We start from the raw sequence: 16957 nt of genomic DNA, 5'->3' as shown, positions 1-16957 counted from the left end.
CACTAATTTCTTTTGTTTTGCTTCTGCATGGACCAATTAAGCTTCTCCTTCTCCAATTAAACACATGTAGTTTTTCCTTCTCTTCCATTTCAACACTTTTTGATTCTTTTTACTTCTTGTTTCTTTCTCTTGGTTGTTTCTCCTACCTTTCTTCAATGCTGCTTACCAAATTTTGAGTCTATTTTCCTTCGGACACCCTGTAATTTTGTTTTCATCTCTGTTTTCCTCTCATTTTTCCCACAGTCCAACTCTTCACGTCTCTCTGGTTCTTGGCCATTTCTGGTTTTTTGTTTTTGTTTTTTAAATAATGGTAAAAGATACATAACATAAAATGTATCATCATAACCTTTTAAGTGCACAATTTAGTAGCATTAAATACATTCACAATGTATAACCAATCTCCAAGAATTGTTTGTATCTGGCAAAACTGAAACTCTGTACCCATTAAACAACAACTCCCCATATCTCTTTCTTTCCAACCCCTGGAGGCCACCATTCTACTTTCTGTTTTCATGAATGTGACTACTCTGGATACCTCATATAAGTGGAATTACACAGTATTTATCTTTTTGTGACCAGCTTATTTCATTTAACTTTTAGGGGCTTTCAGATCAATCTTAGGCCCACCTCTAAATTTCCCCTTTTCTCCCATGTAATTTTCCCCCAGACTATCTTTGTTTAAACACAAAGTTTTGCAATAAGCGCTGGAGGGAAGACTTGCTAGATTGGGAAATTTCTTTTTGTTTTTACTTAGAGGTACAGTTGATTCTCATTTGCAGATTCTGTATTTGCAAATGCATCTACCCACTAAAATTTATTTATAACCTTAAAATCAATACTTAGGGCACTTACGTGGTCTTCTGGGATATGTGCAGGGTAATGAAAAATCTAAGCCACCTGATGTGCAAATTCCCAGCTAAGGCTGAACAAGGGTACACCCTTTCTTGTTTCAGCTCTCATACTGTAAACAAGTATCCAGTAAGTGCTCTAGTTAGCATTACATTGTTTGTTTTGTGCTTTTGTGTTGGTAATTTTGCTCTTTCAAAGAGCCCCCAGCATAGTGCTGAAGTGCTCTCTAGTGTTCCTAAGACTTAAGAAGGCTATGATTACTGAGGATATACTTGTGTTAGGTAAGCTTTGTTCAGACAGAAGTAATACTGATGTTGATCTTACATCTACAGTTCAATGTTAATGAATCAACCATATATGTTAAGCAAGTCTTCTTAAACACAAACACAAAAAAAAAGATCAGTCATTGATTTTTTAAGACCCGCTCCAAGCTTTTCTATGCACTGGAGTTTCATTATTATACCAATGTAAAGATGGATTAGGTCACTTACAAGTGGGTTTATTCTTTATATGAACTACAATATCCATACCATAAAGTTACTGGGAATCTACAAAAGATACTGTAGGTTCCAGAAACTCTAATATACAATTACTATTACTCTAAGAAGCATCTATATTAAAACCCCCCAAAAAATCTCTCTCAAATAGTAATCAAGTAAAATTTGAAATGCACATTTATACATCCAGTAAAAGCCTCCTTTAAAGTTAAAAAGTGCCAGTCTTTTTCTTTAGACATACCTAAATAGTATGACCTAAAACAAACAATAAAAACATACATGCTTTAAATATTATTCTTAGAAAGGAAATCTGCTACATCTTTAAACATAGTTGTAGTAAATTCTAGAGGCTCCTGGGATGACAAAAATATTAGTTAAAAAAATTAAAATATTCTCACACAACTTCAAAACAACTAAGCACTGTCTATGTATGATAAAACTATTTTTCATTGTTTACCTTATGAATTTTAGTTGTGTTTGTGTATGTGTTGGGGGGTTAGGAGATTAGTGGGACAAGTAGAAATGTAAATTTTAATAGTTCTTTATTATGTGTCTGATTCAAATAAACAGAATAAAACAAAAATAATAAAATGCTTAGGAATAAACTTAAACAATGAGACAAAAGACTTATCCACTGAAAACTACAAAACACTGCTCAAAGAAATTCAAGTAGACATAAATAAATGTAAAGACATGCCATGTTCATGGACTTCAAGACTTAGTATTATTAAAATAACAATACTACTAAAAGTGATCTACAAAATCAATGCAATCTCTATCAAAATTACAATTTTTTTTTGTTTATTTTCTGGGTTTTTTTTTGCAGAAACAGAAAAACCCATTCTAAAACTCCTATGAAATTTCAAAAAACCCCAAATAGTCAAAACAATCTTACAAAAGGAAAGTTACAAGACTCGCATTTCCTGATTTCAAAACTTACTACAAAGCTACAATAATCAAAATAGCTTTGTACTGTCATAAAGACAGATATATAACCAATGTAATAGACCCCAGAAATGAACTCTCCCATATATGATCCATCAATTTTTGACGATGGTGTCAAGACCAAAAGGTCAGTCTTTTCAACAAATAGTGCTGGGTCAAGGGCATCCAAATGCAAAAGAATGAAATTGGACCCTTAACCTTAATCATATAAAAAAGTTAACTCAATATAGTTAAAAAGACTTAAACTTAAGAGCTGAAACTATTAAACTTCTAGGGATAAAAAGGGGGAAACATCTTCATGGCACTGGACTTGGCAATTATTTTTTGGATATGACACAGAAGCACAGGCCACAACAGCAACAAATATTAAATAAATTGGACTTCATCAAAATTAAAAACTTTAGTGTATCAAGGACACTATCAACATAGTGAGTGAAAAGACAAACCAAGGTTGGGAGATAGTATTTCCAAATCCTATATCTGATAAGGGATTAATATTCAGACTACTAAAAAAAAAAAATCCCTTACAAGTTGACAACAATAAAACATAAACAATTTAAAAACAGACAAAAGACTTGAGTGAACACTTCTCCAAAGAAAATAATACACAAATAGCCATAATGAAATGAAAAGATGCTCAAGATCACTAATTATTAGGGAAATGCAAATCAAAGCCACCACAAGGTATCACTCCAAAACCATACGGTTGGTTATTATCAAAACAACAGAAAATAAGTGTTTGCAAAGATGGAAAGAAATTAGAACCCTTGTGCATTTCTGGTGGAAATATAAAATGGTATAGTCGCTGTGAAAAAAAAGTTTGTAGGTTCCTCTAAAAACTAAACACAAAACGGAAATGTCATCCAGTAATTCCATTTCTGAGTATATACTCAAAATAACTGAAAGCAGAGGCTCAAACAGATACTTGAACACCAATTACCGCAGTAGTGTTATTCACAATAGCCAAAAGTTGGAAACAACCCAAATGTGCACCACCAGATAGATAAGCAAAATGTAGATTACATACACAACGGAATGTTATTCAGTCTTAAAAAGAAATGAAATTTTGATACATCTACAACATGGATAAATCTTGAAGATATTATGCAATTTGAAATAAGCCATACACAAACGAAGACAGTAATAATTCCACTTATATGATGTACCTAGAACAGGCAGAGACAGCAGGACAGAGGTCATCAGGGGATATGGGCTGGAGGTGGGTGTGGAATGGGGAGTTATTCTTGTTTAATGGGTATGGTGTTTCTGAGATGAAAAAAAGTTCTGGAAATGAATAATGGTGATTGTTACATAATGTTGCGAATGTTCCATGCTTAGTATCACGGAATGCACACTTACAAATGGTTAAAATGGTAAATTTTATATACATTTTACCACAATTTTTAAAAAGTCTCAAAAAATCTGTGATATAATTATGAACATGTATTTATAACTTTCTATGTAAATACAAGAGGTATGTATATAATATAAGGTATATATATATAGTAAAACCAAAAGTTGGATTTAAAACCTAATGAATCCATAGGTTACCCAGGCCAATTAGCTATACAAGCTCGAAGTATGCTGTCAGGTAGTTAACAAACATCAGACTGTATTCTTAGAAATGTGTTCAGTATTATTTCTGAAAGTTGTTTTAAGAAGCCATTAATTTATTCTAATTAGATGCTTAGTTTTATAAATGTCTACAACATAAAACGGGTATTTTCCCTTGAGTTCTATGGCAGCATTTAAGAAGTTGAAAAATTTTAAATATAAACCTATAACAATAGCAGCTGCAATCTCCTGAGCTGTTTACATCAAAAGGCATTAACGCTACATACATTATTTCTTTTAATTCTCACAACAAAAATAAGGTAAGTATATAACTCCATTAGTGAGTTAAGTTAAGGTGAGAAAAGTTAAGGTTTAGAAAGGTGAAGGAACAGAGTTTGGACAGCTGGTTAGGATCAGAGCAAGGACTCAAAACCAACTGTATGCAACAGCAAAGTCCATGCCTCTGAAATGAGGTATGCATACCCTAAGAATGCAGAGCAATGTGAAACCACAAGATCATTAGGTTTCTCATGAGGATTTACTCTTATGAAAAAAAATTATAATATTTTGTCATAAAAAAAACAGAATCGTAGAACTGAATTTTTCCATTTGCGAAAATTTAAATCCAATACATTTTCTTTTTTTTTTTAATTTTTTTTTTTTAACGTTTATTTATTTTTGAGACAGAGACAGAGCATGAATGCGGGAGGGTGAGAGAGAGAGAGGGAGACACAGAATCTGAAACAGGCTCCAGGCTCTGCACTGTCAGCACAGACGGGGCTTGAACTCACGGACATGAGATCATGACCTGGGCCAAAGTCGGATGCTTAACCGACTGAGCCACCCAGGCGCCCCTCCAATACATTTTCTAATAAAAAGAACATGGATCAGAATACAGATTAAAAGGCAATATTAGCACAAAAGTTTGAGATAGAACATAACTTCAAAGGAATTTTCTATCAGGAGAGTCTCATGGATTGCAAGTCACCTCCTGCAGGTAGGGAGCAGTGCAGAGGGATGAGTGGACCTGTCTCTACCTTCTTCCACTAGGACTACTTAGATGCTAATATTTAAGAAGCACTAAGAGCATGTATCTTCCACTTTATGAACTATATCAACTATGCACAAACACAGAAGTGATGATAATTTTTATATTTCATTTGAGTAAAAAAAAGCAGTGTTTATCCCGTCACAATCATGTTAAACCCTCAATTTTATAACAATTTAAGTTTGTATCCCCAGAGTTTTCCTTCAGGCATGCCTATTTTCATTCCTCACTGTTCCTAATTATTCCTCTTATTCTTAACCTAGGCCCAGAAAATGAAAGAAAGGTAAGAATTTAGATCCATATTTCAAGAATAATACAGTCATATAACAAAAAGAATAAGTGGTAAATTGATTGTACAGGAGGTTTGGGCCAGTGCAATAATGGGAAGAAAAAAAAAAGCAATTGGGACTCTTACACTGGAAAGGAATAAATAAAACTGTCTTTAAGCATCTAACATGTTCATGTACATAAAAATTCCTTAGGAAACTATAATAAAGCTACTAGAAGTAAAAATTTAGCCAGGTTGCATGATATAAGGTCAATGCACAAAAACAAATTTCTACATACTAAGAGAAGCCAATAATTCAGGATTGAAGGTAAACAAAATCATAAAATCTTCTGTCTTCTTACATGGAGGAGGGGGTGAGAGAGCCCTCTGGGGTCTCTTTTATTAGGGCATTAATCCCATTCATAAGGTCTCAACCCTCATGACTTAATCAGCTCCCAAAGCCCCCACCTCCAAATACCATCACATTGGAGATGAGGATTTCAACATACAAATTTTGGGGGAACAGAAATATAAAGATATAGGTAAATTTATCAAAATATTTTCAAAACCTCTACATTGACCACTACAAAATGTTGCAAAGAGAAATTTAAGATATCATAAATAAATGGAAAGCTATCACGTCCATGAATTGGCAGGTTCAGTATTAAAATATAAGCCAGCATCCATCTTGTCAGCTCAGATGAAAGAATGAGCATTAAAGGTTGTATCATCCCCAGGCAAGGCTGGACTGGCCAGGGAACCTGCAGAAATGCAACTCCACTAGCTTATAAACAAAGATATAATCACCAAATGTACCTAATGAAATCTCTAACATAAAGAGTAAAAGCATTTTTCAGATTCCAAGTCTCCTGAAATGGAAAAGACTTCCAGGAGACCAGACAAAGCAACACCAGAGCACCTGCTAACATGACCTTCTGGGCCTCCAATCAGTGGGGTCCACCTTCTCAGGAGGGCCTTTGCACCAAAAGTTGCCTTTAAAACCCTCGTTTTTCAGGGCCCCTGGGTGGTTCAGTCAGCTGAGCATCTGAATCTTGATTTCAGCTCAGGTTATTATCTCAGGGTCATGGGATCAAGCCCCAAGTTGGACTCCATGCTGAGTGGAGCCTACTTAAAGTTCTCTCTTTGTCTCACTCTGTCTCTTTTCTTCTCTCTCTTTCTCTCTCTCTCTCTCTCTCTCTCTTTCTCTCACCCTCTACCCCTCCCCTGCTCACACTTGCACTCTTGTGCTCTAAAGTTAAAAAACAAAACAAAAAAACACCCTCACTTGTAAGCCACTGGGAGAGTTCAGGACTGTGAAGCATTAGCTCCCTGTTATCCTGGGTGGTGCCAGACCAATAAACAGCCTTTCTTGCAATAGGCTGGTATAAAGTTTTTACTTGCTTGCTGTGCATCAGATGGATGAACGCTCATCTGGTTCAGTTTACAGTATCAAGTGTCCCCAAATTTGCCTACAGATTCAAAGTAATCCCACTAGAAATCCCAGTGGGCGTTTTGTAATATTCTAAAATTTATATTGAAATGTGAAAGATCTAGCATAGCTAAAACAATATTGAAAAGAAAAACAAAACTGAAGAATCTAGACTACTTGATTTTGCGACTGATTATATAACACACCAATAACCAAGTTTTAGTATAAGGACATATAAATCAATGGAGCAAAAGAAAAAGTCCAGAAATAGACCCACATATGCACATGATCAATTGATTTGGCAAAAGGTACCAAGGAAGGCCAATGAGCAAAGAACAGTCTTGACAAGAAAATGTTGCTGAAACAACTGCATCTCCACATGGAGAAGAAGCCCTTAAGTTATACCATCCCATAAAATTAACTTAAAAATGACAACAAACCTAAAATATGAGTTAAACTGTAAAATTTCCAGAAGAAAACATATCAGAAAATGATTGCTATAAAAACTTAAGGAACATCTCTTTGAATGACAGTGTTAAGAAAACATAAAGGCAAGCCATAAAAAGAGACAACATTCACAATACATATATTTGACAAAGTATTTAATCCAGGACACATAAAGAATTCGTAGCTCACTCATCAAACAAAAACTTAAATTTAAAAATGGGCAAAAGATTTAAACAGGCATTTTAGAGCAAATATACAGGGGTGCCTGGGTGGCTCAGTCGGCTACGCAGCTGACTCTCAGTTTTGGCTCAGGTCATGATCTCCCGGTTCATGAGTTCAAGCCCCTTGTTGGGCTCCAGGCTGTCAGCACAGAGTCTGCTTGCGGATCTCTGTCTCCCCCTCCCCCACACGCACACTGTCTCTATCTCTCTCAAAATAAACAAATACACTTAAAAAACTCTTAGAGAAAATACACAAATGGCCAATAAGAATACAAAAAGTGCTAAATATCATTAGTCACCAAAGAAATGCAAATCAAAACCACAATAAAATATTATTATACAGCCATCAGAATAACTATTACAAACAGGTACAATATAAGAGCTGACAAGGATATGAAGCAATCTGAAATCTCACAATGCTGTGGGAATAAAAAATGGTACAGCCAGTTTGGAAAATACTTTGGTACTTTCTTAGAAAGTTAAACATACATTAAACATTAGACCCAGATATTCTACTCTTAGTTATTTACCCAAGAAAAATGAATGAAATGAAAACACATCTACAACAGATGTTTACATCAGCATTATTCATAATAATCTCCAACTGGGAATAACTCAAATCTCCACTAAAAGGTGAGTGGATAAACCAACTGTAACATAGACACCAATCAGGATACTACCCAGCAATAAAACAGAATGAACTACTGAAAAAAAAAAAATGCAACATAGACAAATCTCGAAAACATTTTGTTGCACCAAAGAAGCCAGAAAAAGGATTATACTACACTCTATTCCATTTATATGAAATAATACAACACATAAAACTAAACCATAATGACAAAAGGACATCAACGGTCGTCTGGGGTCTGAGTTCAGTGGGAGACGGGAAGACATGGGGTAGTTTTTAAAGTGATGTGGGTCTTCTATATCTACATAGTTGGCAAAATCAATCTGCACACTTAATAAAGTTGATTTAAAAATCCCTCTAAACTAGGTTCAGTGAAATAGGGTAGAGCATGTTTAAATCAAGGCAGCTAATGTTAGAGACCAGGTTATAAATATTTATAAAGAAGCCATATAAAAAATTTAGAATTAAGATAAGGTTGAGGAGAAAAAAAAAAAAAAAGAAGAAGATAAGGTTGAGGAGGGTTTTAGCATACCTTTGGTATTACTAAGACAATCACCTTGCAAAAAAAGAGTGGTGAGTCTTTAACAAAACTGATTCTAACAGAAGGTTTAAAAATACACAATATGGGTGCCTGGGTGGCTCAGTCGGTTAAGTGTCCAACTCCGGCTCAGGTCATGATTTTATGGTTTGCGAGTTTGAGTCCCTCCCGCATCAGGCTCTGTGCAACAGCTCAGAGCCTGGAACCTGCTTCAGGTTCTGTGTCTCCCCTTCTTTGCCCCTCCCCTGCTCACGCTCTGTCTCTCAAAAATAAATAAACATTAAAAAAAAAAAAAAGTAATACACAATAGATCTGATTATGATATAATTTTGAAGAACTCTTCCAAAAAGGAGATTTTTGGGATGAGCAGCCAGTGCATTTCCTTATTTCCTTTCTAATTATAAGAGAAAGATAAAGCAGAATTCAACCTAACTAATCCTTTCATGGGGCTCTCTAAAACATTTTTTTTTAAACTTAGGTAAAACCCACTTTAGAGCCTCATCTTGCCTAACATTCTTTATACCAGTCTATTCGCTGCACTTTGTAAATTACAACCTGCATACTGTTCTATACAAAGTTCAGGTGTTTGAAATGCCAGATACAGAATGGACAATAAAGAAGTCTATTGCCAGCAGTTCTAGACACTTTTTAGACTCAGAGTTGTATTATTATGCCCTTAGTTCAATCTAGGTCCTTAAGTGTAGGTACCACTATCCAATCTGAAGAAATCAAGGCTAGCAAATGATCGTTTCAAAAAAGAAAAGAAAGAAAGAAAGAAATTAATGGTTTTCTGCCCTGAATAATACCTTTTTATATACTTTCAGAAACATACCACCTAACAAGGAAGCAAATTCTATTAATTTCAGTTAGGGTATCTGAGTTCTAAAGTGGGTCCCAGTTTTCCTATTTATAGAAAAGTACAAACTTGTGTAGCATGTGGGTGGCTCAGTTAGTTGAGGGTCTGATTCTTTATTTTGGCTCAAATCAAGATTTCACAGTTTATGAGATCAAGCCCAGTGTCAAGACTCTGGGCTGACAGCACAGAGTCTGCTTGAGATTCTCTCTCTCTCCCTCACTCTCTGCCCCTCCCCCACTCATGCTATCTCTCAAAAATAAGCAAGCATTAAAAAAAAGTACAAATTTTCAAAAATGTGCTGGCAGCACACATTACTTACCTATATTTTAATTTAAATTTCCCAACACCTCTGTTACAATACTTGTTTTACACATGAGTAAATGAAGTTCAGAGAGGTGTGTAACTTGCCCAAACTACCAAATGACAGAGCTATGATTCAAAACCAGTTTAACTTCAAAATTCATGCTCATAAGTATCATGCTATAATGCCTTACAAAGAGAAGTCATTCTCTCTGAGAGGTCTATATAAACTGAAGAGTGACAACATAATTTTTGAAAACTCCATTTACCTTCAGGGGACGCAGAGCACCACAAAATTTTGTCCACCAGCTGTTTTCAATGAATTCTAAGTGCCTCTCTCTTTTCCTAAGTGTTCGTAACCTTTCTTCAAATTGTTTTAAGGCGCGTTTATCCCTTGATGGCAAAGGTCGACCATCCTTGCTCTATAAATAACAGACCAAAATAAAACAGTTTTTTACCATTAAGGTCTTAGTAAAGTATCCATCAAATTTAGAAAATCATGCAACAAAAGCTTTTTTTAGGTTGGATATTCCTCAGGCAAATTTACAAACTAAAAAATACTGACAACAACTAGGTGACAACACGCATCTCTGAACCAAGGTCAATATCAAAATGCAGATGTATATACATTTAATACTGAACTTCTTGATCCCTATTTTCCAAATACATGGTCAAGTTATGTGGAGAGACATAAATATCTTTTTAAAATACCTTTTTATATGGTACTTTATTCAATTTGCTCAATTACTCTCCCTAACCTCCAAGCTCCTCCTTCTATTCCTTAATATGTTTGGTCCTACCCCTTCTCTCCCTTTGGTCAGCGCAGGTTTCAAATATCAGCAGAGAGATGCAATACTAGTATGTGCTATGCAGAGGTTTTTAGAACTGCTGAGAACTTGCACTTTCTTATTCTCCAAGTACTTTTGCAAAATGAATCATGTTTTCTTTAGCCAACCTACTGACGGAAAACTCCCATCGATCTATGTTTATGTGATGCTTACTGTAACCATGAGCAGTACCTTTTCCATGGTCTCGAAGATAACACTTTCCCACTTGAATTCTCCTGGCCCTAAGTGTCTTCAATTAGGTACAATAATAAACTACAGTAATATGACAACTGCTGAATATACAAAAAGGTGAAATGTAAACTTGTTTTTATTGGAAGCAACAAGAAACATATTTACATGGAACTACATTTTTAAAATATAAAGACATCAGATATTAAAATGTTAATATCCCTACTTAGGTTTAAGTAGGTTCTTAAGACACAGACAACAAAATTGCTCTCTAGCGTATCCCAGTGCAGGCTCATTTGAAATCATCAAAGTAATGAAGACAACACTCAAATATCCTTTAATAAAGAAATTTACACAGTTATAAAGATCTCTTTACATAATGGCACTGCTATGCTCTTCTAGACCGAGCCATCCTCTTCCATACCTTACCATATTGCTTCTCAAACTTTATCATGCATAATTACCTGAAAAGTTTGTTAAACAGATTTCTAGACCCTATGAATAAAATTTAGTTGGTCTTGGGTGGGGCTTAAAATTTGCATTTCTACCAAAGTCCCAGGAGATGCTGGTGCTACCCAAACAGGGACCATAGTTGACATACCTGAGGCTATATTTAATTATCTTCACTCCTTTAAGTCAAATACCATATGTACTATCAAATTGTATCCTCAATAAAAGGAACCTGGGAGAAAGGTATTTTCAGAAGGACAAAGGAGTAAAACAAACACTCCCTTCTAGAAGACAGATCCAGGCAATAATACTTCAAGTGTATGGTATGAGAAAGGTTTGGTACTTTGTACCTTAAACATTCAGTTTTTCTCAAAACTGCCATTCTATTATCCAAAGGATACCAGCAATAAAGTAGTTTTATTTAACAGCTGGCTTTCACTATTTCAGAAAAAAAAAAAAATTAGTAAACTGATTTACGGGTCCACTGAAAATAAATCCAAGTTATCTGCCTATTTGGTGAATATTTCAGTGGAGTAAAAGACAGAAGTCCATTCTGCTTTGCCTATTGACCAAACCAATATAAGAAGAATATTGGTTAGAGAAACAAACACCAGGATAGAAACTCAGCGGGATGCCTGGGTGGCTCAGGTCATGATCTCCTGGTTTGTGAGTTCGAGCCCCACGTCGGGTTCTGTACTGAGAGCTCAGGGCCTGGAGCCTGCTTCGGATTCTGTGTCTCCCTCTCTCTCTGCCCCTGCTCTGCTCGCATTCTGTCTCTGTCTCTCAAAAAGTGAATAAACGTTAAAAAGTATATATTTAAAGAAACTCGGCAACTAATTATCTCATCTGGGAAAAATATACATAAAAAGTATATGAACACATAGCCTTTGTTCAAAAAAAAAGTAAAATGTGAAAGAAAGCTTCCCTTCACACTGTCATCAAGTACTACTGCCCTTTCCTATTGCTATCACCATTAAGTAAATCAGTATCCTTACACACATTTTCTATGGATTTATATGCATTCATATATGCTAACATACATATGGTTTTTGTTATACGTAATAGCTAACATTTCTTGAGCACATTTCTTGTGCCTAAAACTTATCTGTTCCCTTACGTTTATTCTCCTTAAATCTTCAGAACAAAATTTTGAAGTTGGTAGTACTAGTATACCCATTTACTAGATGAGGAAAATAAGGCTCACAGATATAATATGCATGATAAGGAGAGCTAGAATTTGAACTGAGAGACTGATTTGATAATCTACCTCATTCTTTTTCATCACTGCACACCACATTATACCATGGTACCTTAATAAATATTTTTGAACACTTAAGACTGTTTTCTTTTGGAAGGGGAGGGTGTGCATTAACAGTGTGCATGAACATCCTTATATAATGAAGTAGGATACATTCCTAAACATCAGCTGCTGGATTAAACTTTACTAACAGGTGTGTTTGTTTGTATATGTACATGTCATATCACATAATTTTCTTTAAAAGCTGTAGACTTTACATTCCCACAAACAGTGTATCTATGCCCCAAATCTCATTAATACCTGACAGAGGTGAAAATGTTAAAGATTTCTAAAAGATAAAAAAATAAATATATATAAGGAGTACTTCTAATTAGCACATCTCTGATTATGAAGGTGACCAACCATCCTGGTCTCTGTACTGCAAGTTCCATGTTCTGGAAAATCTCTCAGGTCCTAGGTGAACTAGGATACTTGGTCAACCTACTTACTACTAAAGAGCTGAAGCATCATTTTATAACTTCCACTGGATAGTTTTTCCTTCAGTAAATGCTATTTGGGTCTTTTGTTCAATATTTCTATGTAACGCTTGTCCTTTTTTCTTACTGACTGGAAGATGTTCTTTATACATAACCTATACTGCAGATTATTTCCTCACACTTTTTTTGCTGGTTCTTTAAATTCCTTTTTGGTGGTACTTCTTGGGTACATAAATTTTAGAACATAAAAATGTAAAACTCACCAATGTCTCAATCAGCATTTGGGATTTTTGTGTGCCTCGTTTAGAAAGGTCTTCTATACACGAAGAAAAAACTTTACTTTCAATTTCTCCTAATGTTTTTTAAGTTTTGTATTTGATTTGAATTCAGGATTGTTTTACTCTTTGGTAGGGGGGGTCTATGAAAATTTCATTTTTTGTCTTCTATGATTGCACTGAATTTCTACCTAAAGTTATGAACAACTGACACCTCTACAATAATGAATTTTTCCAATCAGGAACTGAGGAAGTTCTCCATTTATTTCAGTCTTCTATTATGTATTTCAATAAATTTTATAATTTCTACCAGGAAAATTCTGACATTTCTTATTATTTTACGGTTTATAGCTATTGTGAATGAGATCATTTCCTATTACATCCTCCAAGTGGTGCATGATTTCTGCATGTTTGTATCCAGGCACTTTGATGAACTCTTATTAGTTCTATTAATTTGATTAATAATTAATTGAGGTTAATTTTTTTTAATTTTTTGTAATGTTTATTTATTTTTGAGAGAAACAGAGACAAAACATGAGTGGGTGAGGGGCAGAGATAGGGAGACACAGAATCCAAAACAGGCTCCAAGCTGTCAGCACAGAGCCTGACACGGGGCTTGAACCCACAAACTGTGAGATCATGACCTGAGTGAAGTTGGGCGCTTAACCGACTGAGCCACCCAGGTGCCCTAATTAAGGTTAATTAATAAACAATCAGGGTTAATTAACCCTAACCCTGACTCTTTGATTCTGTCAGATTTTCTTGGTAGATGATATCTGCAAATAATAAAGGATATTTCCCTTGTTTTCACTCTCTCATTCCAATGTTTATACCTGCAATCTTTCTTACCTGACTAGCACCTCCACGAAAATGCTAACGAGCAACAGTGATACTGACTGCACTGTCCTGAATGGGAATGTTTCATTCATCATTAAGTATGAGGCTTGTTACAGGCTTCCTTTCCTAAGTACTTTCTTTTCTTCTAATTTGGTAAGGCTTCTTTTTTGTTTATAAATATAACTCATTGTCAAATTGGCTTCCATCCAACACCCAGTACTCATCCAACAAGTGGATAAGGCTTCTTTTTAAATCATAACTACAAATTGACTTTTACTAAATATTCTTTAGCATCTATTAAGATGCTAATATTTCTCATTCTTTATCAACATATTAAACTATTCTAATAGATTTTTCTAATGTGTCAGACTTTGCATTTCTATGATAAACCTAATCTGATAATTACAACATATTCTATTATAGCATAGGTTTGAATTGCTAATATTTTCTTTATAACATTTGCTTCTATGTTCATAAGAGAGATCAGTACATATATATATATATCCCTTTTTGTGTGCAATTACCATCTGGTTTCTATATCAGGATTATGCTAGTTTAGTAGAATAATTCAGAAAACTTTCCATTTTTTACTATGCTCTATAGATAATATTTATCTGCTCCTTGAAGGTAATGGAGAAAGAAAAACTTCATTGTGTTTTTAGAAGTACATTTAATAGGCAAGTGGTTACATGTAACTTTTAGCTTATTCCACTAGTACGTAAAACTTGAACATAAATGATACAGTAAAATCTGATGTTACACATGTAATCAGTATATGTGGGATAAGCAAGGTCCTGTTCATACCTGAGAAGAATTTTTGTTTTTTAGTTGTTTGAACACTGACAGAAATTCTCAAATTGTCAATGTTTTGCATTTCACAGAAGACAAATTTTAAAACTAAGGACATAGTTTCTTAAGGATATGTTGCAAAAAAATTCAAACAATGTCAAAAATATGGAATTGCCAATGTCTAAGTCATATCAGAAAATAGCACAAAGACAATGTACTTTTATGCTTCCCAATTACAATAAAATACCAACTTACTTTTGATTTAATCGTTTGAATGTGTTGCTCCACTTCTTCAATGTCTTCAGTGTTTTCTAAACGTTCATAAGCAGCACTTCTAGTGCCTTTTATCAGATTTAAAGGTAATGCAGACATGCCATAGGCCTAAAAGAAACAAAATTAAAATGTGTTTTTAGTACCACTATTTTACACACAATTATACACAATTTTGAGGGGGAAAGACCTTTAAAGCAACTGCCAGGGCACCTGAGTGGCTCAATCAGTTGAGCGTCTGATTTTGATGTCAGTTCAGGTCATGACCAAGTTCATGGTTGTGGGATCAAGCCCCATGCTGGGCTCTATGCTGAGTGTGGAGGCTGCTTAAGATTCTCCCTCTCTCTTTCTCTGTCCTTCTCCCCACTCGCATGTGCTCTCTCTTTATAAAATTAAAAAAAAAAAAAAAGAGCAACTGCAGAGTAAGCAGTTGTAAAGGATTATAGTCACTGAAGAACATGGTACATGGGAGTGAATCATGATTATACTGTCCCATAATTCTCTTATTTCACATTAACAGTTATATAAATTTACATCTGTATAATACTATTCACAGAATAGATAACATGTATGGTTCAAAGGTAAAGTTGCAAAAATAATGTAAATATAGTACAACAAGCTCACTGATTCATGCTTCTGTTTATCCCTTCTGCTACTGAACACCTTGAGTGTATTTTTCATTTCAGTTATAACTTCTATTTGATACCTTCTTATATTTTCTGTAGTTCTGTTAAAGTTCTTGCTGTGTTCATCCATTCTTCTCCCCAAATCAGTAAGCATCTTTTGGACCATTACTGAATTCTTTATCAGGTAAATTGCTTATCTCCATTTCATTAAAGTTTTTGTTTTGTTTTAAGTAGATGTGCCTTATTCTTTGGTTTGGGACATACTCTTCTATCTCATTTTGCCTCTATGTCTATATGTATTATGTGAAATAGCTACCTCCCTCAGTCTTGAAAGAGTGGTCTTGTGTAACAGCTGGTTCATGTGGGCCATGAGACCAATCTCCCTTGGCCATCAGAGCCAGGCACTTCATATGAATGTCCACTCTATTTGCTGCATATGCCCACCAGCTGTGGCAGAGCCAGCACTGCTGTGTGGAAAGGTCACTCATCCCACCCAGTTGTGGCTCAGGCACTGTGCAGGAAGAGTGGGGTTCCAGCTGCTTGCCCATCATGGTTATGACCCAGTCTCTATGCAGGTTAGATGGGGCTTAAGGTCCCTCTGGAAGCTAATTACAGCCTGGCTGCTGCTAGGGGACAACAGGGCTCAGGTGCTCATCAGCCCAGTTGTAGCCTATCAGGTGCACAGGAAGGTAGGACTCAAGTTGCTGGACCAACTGGGTTGTGGCTTGGCTGCTGCACAGTGAGGGCAGGGCTCAGCGCACTCCAGCAGCCCAGCTGCAGCTTGGTTCTCTGCACAGGTTGGGCAGGACTTACAGCACCCACTTGGACCACCTGCAGCTTGGCTGCTACATGGGGAAAGTGGGGATCATGGTGCTCATCTGGCCCATGCGCAGTCTAATCACTGAGTGAGTACAGTGGGGACACTAGCCTGGCCCTTTTGCAGCTGGGGGGCTATGTGGTGCGGGGTGCTTGCCAGCCAGGGTAAGGGGTAAGTGGACAGAGTATGCACTCTAGTGCTAGCATGCTACAGGAAGGGTAACAAAAATGGCACACATCTGCTCTGTCATCAGCAAGTTAGAATGAGATTCCAAAAATGGACTCCACCAATGCTTCCATCACCAGATAAAGTCCCTATAGGTCCCTGCCTTTGTCATAGCCACCTTAAAATTAGTTAAGTGGTTCTCTCTCACAGTATAAGTACTCTTCAATCTGTTGCTTTTGTGCTGGATCTTGGGGAGAGCAGGTGTACGCACATACCACTTATGAGCGAAATCTCTGTTCCCTATAGTTCTATGATTCTCCCTCTCTTAACCTACCCATTGATTTTCAAAACCAGATAGGATTTTTTTGGCAGGGGGGTGGGGGGGCAGCATATCTCTC

General features: G+C 35.8%; 1 protein-coding gene across 2 annotated transcripts in view; it reads right to left on the bottom strand.

The window, feature by feature from the left end:
• LMBRD1 (LMBR1 domain containing 1) overlaps positions 1-16957 on the bottom strand; it is a 110516-nt gene that overhangs the window by 40436 nt on the left and 53123 nt on the right. For both annotated transcript variants that reach the window (XM_053222610.1, XM_027057490.2), the window contains 2 exons: positions 14937-15062; positions 9850-10002 (listed from right to left, as the gene is read on the bottom strand). In XM_053222610.1, coding sequence (XP_053078585.1) covers positions 9850-10002; positions 14937-15062 — 279 coding nt within the window. The remainder of the gene's footprint in view (positions 1-9849; positions 10003-14936; positions 15063-16957) is intronic.

The sequence above is a fragment of the Acinonyx jubatus genome, chromosome B2 (genome assembly GCF_027475565.1).
Source record: "Acinonyx jubatus isolate Ajub_Pintada_27869175 chromosome B2, VMU_Ajub_asm_v1.0, whole genome shotgun sequence".
Taxonomy (NCBI): domain Eukaryota; kingdom Metazoa; phylum Chordata; class Mammalia; order Carnivora; family Felidae; genus Acinonyx; species Acinonyx jubatus.
Note: the sequence above shows the minus strand (reverse complement) of the source record. Positions and strands in the feature narration are given on the sequence as shown.